This window comes from Lactuca sativa, chromosome 9 (genome assembly GCF_002870075.4).
Source record: "Lactuca sativa cultivar Salinas chromosome 9, Lsat_Salinas_v11, whole genome shotgun sequence".
NCBI lineage: Eukaryota > Viridiplantae > Streptophyta > Magnoliopsida > Asterales > Asteraceae > Lactuca > Lactuca sativa.
In genome coordinates this window covers 105,481,042-105,488,632 of record NC_056631.2, presented here as the reverse complement: position 1 = coordinate 105,488,632, position 7,591 = coordinate 105,481,042, and the positions used below count along the sequence as shown (strand labels likewise).

Genomic DNA, 7,591 nt, shown 5'->3' with positions numbered 1-7,591 from the left:
CTGTTTCATATATGAAAACATTTATAAAACATGTATATTTAGTGACTTTTGCTTAAGATTTGTGCAAAAACATGTTTAATAAATAACGTTTTCGAACATATAATATATTTGTACCATAAAATCAACATATTTCCGCGGTTACATATGTGACATTATTTATTTAAAAACATCCATGTCAAATTAAGCATTTGCTAACCAGTCACCAGTGTCATTACATTGTGTGGCATAAACTGTAATTTACTTCAACATCAGGGGCACTTTAGTGACAGTCCATGTATATAATCTCCACAAACGAACAAAATTGGACACCCGACATATTTCATCTTCTCCAAAAATCTACTTTTTCACACACTTCTCACTTCTGCTCCCTCATTAACCTCACAAGAAGATTTATCCACCATTGCTATGGCTTTCAAGATGGTATTCATATTCCCCCCTCCGATATGTGTCCATTAATTTCAGTTTCATTGCATTCGTTAATTAATATTTTCGACTTAATTCTACTTTTGATTCCGCCTTAAACTCTCTGTAATTTGAATGTGTAAGTCGTTAGAATTAAATACTTGAAAATACGTTACACTTTTTCATGTCTTTGCATCAAACTTTGGTTTTGATAAATTTATTTAATTTTTGTAAGTCGTTTTCTTGCATTTTAGGTCCCAAATATCATATTTTGGAAATGTTCTATGGGTTTATGAGTTCAAAATTCTACCATTTTAACATTTTTGTTCAAAAATAACATCACATGTTTTATTTGTTGTTATATTTTGTTGGGAAAATGACTTAAAAGCCCAACGAAGTTTCCAAACCGTTCAAAAAACCCCAATCATGTTTTGTTTGTTCAAAAAAACCCAACAAACTTAACATTTTGTCTAAAAAGCTATCGATAAAATGACTTGTTAGACCAACGAAGTTTCCAAAACGTTTAAAAAACTCCAATCATGTTTTGACTGTTCAAAAAAAACCCAACGAACTTAAACAAAACAAAATTGGAATTTTCTGGATAGTTTGGAACTTTGTTGGACTTTTTAGACAAAAGGTTAAGTTCGTTGGGTTTTTTTGAACAAACAAAACATGATTGAGGTTTTTTGAATGGTTTGGAAATTTCGTTGGGCTTTTAAGTCATTTTCCCTATTTTGTTAGGTTTATCTAAAAAAGACAATTTGAAATCATTTTCCCTATTGTATCATTTCGGTTATCCATTTCAAAATGTTATTTGTATTTCAAAAATATTCATCATAATTCGCAGTTTTGCATGTGAGACTCTATTCTATCTAACTCGGTATTTTTGAATGTATTATTGTTACTCTAATAATTTCAATGTCATTATAGCTAATTTCACTGGCTTTTTTGATAGTTCACCTGTAATAGATATATATATTTTTGTATTTTTGCCTAATAGAAACAATGGTGGCCAATCTTGGAAGGGTTTATGCTGGAGCCATCGAAAGCAATTAAAACATATTTTATAAGAGATTTTATTAAATTGAAACATTAACAACCGGAAGATACACAAAGTTAGTAATAGTAACGTGGTTGGTATGAATTATGAAAAACTAGTAACGTCTTTTTAATGCAGCCGCTGTTTTTATTTTATACAAAAAGTAAACACAAAAAAGAGACTTATCAATACGTATACATTAATATTTTATTATATTTCATATTATATGATATAATGTCACTTCTAGCTTATATGACATTTTTTTTTCTATAAATAGATGACGAATTTTTTTTATTTTTTTTATAGATACGATAGATACTACCCATCCTGTAAACAATGAATATGTTCATATTGATCCAAAGTCTTTCTCCGACGATTATCGCCGCCATAATCTTGCCATCGCTCTTCCTTTATCTACTATCGAAGATAAAACATAACAGCCGTCTTCCTCCGAGCCCTCCGTCGTTACCGATCATAGGCCACCTCCACCACCTCGGCCCACTCATCCACCAGTCTTTCCACCAACTCTCCACCCGCTACGGCCCCCTAATTCACCTCCGTCTTGGATCCGTCCCTTGTGTCGTCGCCTCCACACCGGACCTCGCTAGAGACTTTCTCAAAACTAACGAACTCGCCTTTTCTTCACGAAAACACTCCTTAGCCATCGACCATATTACTTATGGCGTCGCATTCGCTTTCGCACCTTATGGACCTTACTGGAAATTCGTCAAGAAACTGTCAACAGTCGAGCTTTTAGGCAACCAAAACCTCGGTCATTTCCTCCCCATTCGAACCCATGAGATCCACGAGCTTCTTCGAACTTTAATGGAGAAATCGAAACGAAACGAGGTTGTGAATTTGACTGAAGAGTTCTTGAAGCTAACAAACAATGTGATATGCCAAATGATGATGAGCATCCGATGTTCTGGGACGAACGATGAGGCCGATGAAGCCAAGAATCTCGTTCGAGAAGTGACAATGATCTTTGGAGAGTTTAATGTTTCTGATTTCATATGGTTCTGTAAGAACATAGATTTGCAAGGGTTTAAGAAGAGGTATGAAGATACCCATAGAAGGTATGATGCTTTGCTGGAGAAAATCATATGTGAGAGGGAAGAAAAGAGAAGAAGTGAAGGGAAGGGAGAAGATAACAAAGGGAAAGATTTTCTTGATATGTTGCTTGATGTTTTGGAGGATGGAAAAGCAGAAATTAAGATTACAAGAGATCACATCAAAGCTTTGATTTTGGTAAATTTATTTAAATCTTGATTCTTGATTCTTATTCAAAGTGTCAAATAGTATGTATAGTTAAAAAACAAAACATGTTATCAAGTTGTCATTATGGATTTATCTTTTGTGTAGGATTTTTTCACAGCTGCAACAGATACAACTGCAATATCTATAGAATGGACACTAGTGGAACTCATCAACAACCCAAAGGTGCTCGAAAAAGCAAGAAAAGAGATTGATCAAGTCATCGGAAACAAGAGGGTAGTTCAAGAATCGGATGCACCTAACTTACCATACATACAAGCCATCATAAAGGAAACCCTACGACTTCATCCACCAATTCCAATGTTGATTCGTAAGTCGATAAAAGATGTCATTGTCCAAGGATATGAAATCCCATCTGGGACCATGTTATTCGTCAACATCTGGTCAATCGGAAGAAACTCTAAGTATTGGGAAAATCCATTAGATTTCAACCCTCAAAGGTTTTTGGAAGGTGAAACCCTAAAAAGCTCGTTAGATATTAAGGGGCAAAGTTTTCAACTCTTGCCTTTTGGAACGGGGAGAAGAGGGTGTCCGGGCATCAATTTGGCCATGAGAGAACTTCCGGTGGTGGTTGCCGCCCTCATACAATGCTTTGAATGGAATGTTAATGGTGACAAGGAACCATTAAGTACAAATGAACGAGCTGGATTAACTGCCCCAAGGGCAGTGGATTTCATTTGTGTTCCATCATTACGAGAAGACTCACCTCAAATTATTTGATTTTGTAGGTTTTATACATTATTAATGGTAATTAATGTATTATTATATTGTATTGTTCACTATATAATTTGGATGTGTATGACTTATTCCTTTTATCAATGTTTTTGGGACCATGTATGTACCATACTAACGTTTGAGATCAAAGTCTTTAATTGTGACAACGCATAAATTAAGCCTTACTCAATTGATTTCACTATAAGTATATCAACTTATTACTCTATTGAGATGAAGCCAATCAATAGCTAAAGGAAAAGGGGCTGACGTGAGTTATTGCACATTTACCACAATATGTATCAAAGAAAACTTAGAATTTCTACATTTTTATCAATGTTTATGACTTATTCCTTTTATCAATGTTTTAATTTGGATGTGTATGACTTATTCCTTTTATCAATGTTTTTGGGACCATGTATGTACCATACTAACGTTTGAGATCAAAGTCTTTAATTGTGAAAACGCATAAATTAAGCCTTACTCAATTGATTTCACTATAAGTATATCAACTTATTACTCTATTGAGATGAAGCCAATCAATAGCTAAAGGAAAAGGGGCTGACGTGAGTTATTGCACATTTACCACAATATGTATCAAAGAAAACTTAGAATTTCTACATTTTTATCAATGTTTATGACTTATTCCTTTTATCAATGTTTTAATTTGAATGTGTATGACTTATTCCTTTTATCAATGTTTTTGGGACCATGTATGTACCATACTAACGTTTGAGATCAAAGTCTTTAATTGTGACAACGCATAAATTAAGCCTTACTCAATTGATTTCACTATAAGTATATCAACTTATTACTCTATTGAGATGAAGCCAATCAATAGCTAAAGGAAAAGGGGCTGACGTGAGTTATTGCACATTTACCACAATATGTATCAAAGAAAACTTAGAATTTCTACATTTTTATCAATGTTTATGACTTATTCCTTTTATCAATGTTTTAATTTGGATGTGTATGACTTATTCCTTTTATCAATGTTTTTGGGACCATGTATGTACCATACTAACGTTTGAGATCAAAGTCTTTAATTGTGACAACGCATAAATTAAGCCTTACTCAATTGATTTCACTATAAGTATATCAACTTATTACTCTATTGAGATGCAGCCAATCAATAACTAAACGAAAAGGGGCTGACATGAGTTATTACACATTTACCACAATATGTATCAAAGAAAACTTATAATTTCTACATTTTTTCTACGAACCTAGCACTAAAACGGTAGCCACATTGGAATCGGGTGTTGGAACGCATTTTGGAATCAAAAGTACTACCAACATCAAACGGCGGTATGTATATTGAACCATATACTTGCTTGGAGAGTTTTCCAGCGAAAACTTCACATATTCGAAAGCCTTGCGATATTTGACCTTGCAATCCGGTTATTGTTATCTATTACATCCATAGTCCTTATACAAAAGGCTTGGTCGCTTTGCATGAGAAACACTAAACTTACCATAATAGTTGTTGAAGCTAATAGACAACATTATATACCAAATGATGATGAGCATTCAATGTTGTGTGATGAACAACGAGGCCGATGAAGCCAATAATCTCATACAAGAATTCACAATGATCTTCATACAATTTAATGTTTCTAAATTCATATGGTTCCGCAAGAACATACATTTACAAGGGACTAAAAAGAGGTAGAAGGATACACAAAGCCTTTCAGTTTAGGATAGGCGATTTAGGTTTACACAAGGGATTTAGGTTTAAACTACTATTTTTTTTTCAAATGTAAACACGACATAATATAACAAAGATATGAGAGCTAGAAAAACATGCGCGAGTCATTTGCGTCTATTTAATATTGTATGGTGTCAACACAACAAATAAAAGATTTAAAATAATAACTCTTTCTTCTCTATTATTTTGCATTAGAAATATAGCACAAGGTAAACATGATCGATTTATAGAGACACATGTCTAAGTGTTATGTTCTTTTTACACGAGACATAAGAATAATAATACAATAACGTTTGTTTTTATAGAAGAAATATGAAAATAGATAACATGTAAATAAAGTAAAAAAAACAAGAGCTAAGAAAGATTGATTCCAAGTTTACTTGTAAGGTTATATTATCAACTTTAACGTGACATTAAACTTAATTTTATCCACGTTGGTACCAAGATAATAACACAATCTAGTTTCTTTCATTCACTAAAATGTTTAACCAAAAACATTTCTTTGGACTAAAACTATTCTAACTAATCTGGTCTAAACAAACTCTTAGATAATATTGAAATATTGCATTAAGTAGTATACGAATGTTCCCAATAACGATCAATACACCTCATCAGCTCACAAGCATTAAAGCATGTGAATTTTGGTTTACATTAAGAGTGATTCCATTAAAATTAATTTGTTGTTTGTCACTTAATTTTAATTCATAAAACATTTGAAAATTTTATGAATTGAATGACATGATTGATTAAACCCCAGTTCAACTAGTAACGTGAAAACTGTCAAGAGTCACAACTTTAATTTAAATGAAACCAAATTTACTAAATAGAAATAGAATTTAATATCAAGTCACATGATTCATAACATAATTCAAAATTAACTTTCAAACATGATATTAGAGTTTAGCCACACTTGACTAAATTGGAATCCAAGTCTACATTCAAAGCTAATCACAAATTAAACTTACAAAATGAAATCAAATTGTTTCCATGAGCGCACGACTATTTTATTATTTTCGGATGCGGCATACCGGGAAAGAATTCATTGCACCCCTGATTGATCTATTCAGATTGAGGAAACACGACACATCAATTAGCTAAACTATCCATTTAATTCAACAAATCTTCCATAAATTATCTTCTTTTTCTTTATGAACTCTCCAAAATAAAGTTGGTTTTTCCTTTTACAAATTGAGATAAAATTTATCTAAATAGTTTTTATTTACACATAACCATGTATAATTGTACTATGATTTAAACAGTCATGTAATCTTCAAAGTAGGTTGTCCATTTCATAAATACCTACAAAGTACGTTGCCTAAATCAACATTTTTCAGTTACAGGGTCGTGTAACTTAGTAATAATAAAACACAACCATGTAAGTTTATTGATCCATTTCGACCTCCATTTTCTACATGATCATGTAAAATTCATCTGCACATTTATGCGAAATTGTAATCTTCTATTGTAACACCCCATTTTTACTATAACCGTAGATTATAATTATTATAAAATACAAAATACAAATATATTACTCTTGAGCTAAAATAATCATCATAGACGTGTAGGAAACGTAGATACAATTTCCGTAAATATATAGAATGCCTAAATCTGACTTCGTATGAAGAAGTTATGCTTCTTTTAAGGTTCGCGATTAAACTGCCACAACTCTGTGTATCTTAAAAATTGAATTTTTGGTAAATCACTTTCTAGCCTAAGAGATCCAAACGAAAGTCACAATATTCGTTAAACCACGAGCGTAAATATAAGGAATGCCTAGATCTGAATTCATGAGAGGATGTTATGATTTTTCGAAGTTTCAGCACAACAGTGTGGGCCCAAGAACCAAAATTCAAATCGGTTGATTGTTTGCCAAAACAATCTAAACGATAATTGAAGATCTCGTTAATAGGAGCCTAACGGTGTGAAGACAATCAAGAACGAAATCCATATGAAGAAGTTATGAATTTTACACGGCCATTAATAGTGTAATTTTTATAGACTGTTAAAATTAATATAGTTTGAGAATTTTCGATGCAGTCTAAACGAAAGTTGGAGTACTCGAAAGTACCTACGCGTGGATATAGTGAATATCAAAAATGGAGTTCGTATCGCCGAGATATGATTTTCTTGAATATCTGCACGTACCTACCCATCTAGGAACTACCTGATTGACACGTGTCACGTGCTGAGTGGCACCCTTACCAACCACACTTGGGCGTGATGTGCATATGTGAATAAATGCCTATAAATAGCTTATAAATGTTCATTCTTCCCTCACACCTACAAGAAACTCTCCCTCTGATTCTCTATTTTATAATCTCGAAAGTTCTTAGTGTTTTAGGGTATTTTGGTTATCTTTGGCGTCCCTAATTACCCGAAAACTAATAGCTATCAGACCAGAATCCTACCAGCACAATTTCCTGGTTTTCACTAAAAAACTCCTTGTAAGTTAAGCT

At 32.9% G+C, this 7,591-nt stretch overlaps 1 protein-coding gene across 1 annotated transcript; it reads left to right on the top strand.

The window, feature by feature from the left end:
• Positions 1–301: 301 nt before the first annotated feature.
• On the top strand, positions 302–3,549 carry LOC111905568 (cytochrome P450 93B2). Its single transcript, XM_023901259.2, has 3 exons — positions 302–420; positions 1,748–2,689; positions 2,804–3,549. Exons 2-3 carry the CDS (start codon positions 1,778–1,780, stop codon positions 3,434–3,436), a joined length of 1,545 nt encoding a protein of 514 aa, XP_023757027.1. The 5' UTR covers positions 302–420; positions 1,748–1,777; the 3' UTR covers positions 3,437–3,549.
• Positions 3,550–7,591: the final 4,042 nt, after the last annotated feature.

Bases quoted from the DNA above. Each gene is read 5' to 3' on its own strand.
- LOC111905568 (XM_023901259.2), top strand. From the start codon at position 1,778: ATGAATATGTTCATATTGATCCAAAGTCTTTCTCCGACGATTATCGCC. The intron at 2,690-2,803 runs GTAAATTTATTT...TCTTTTGTGTAG, and splicing joins ACATCAAAGCTTTGATTTTG to GATTTTTTCACAGCTGCAAC.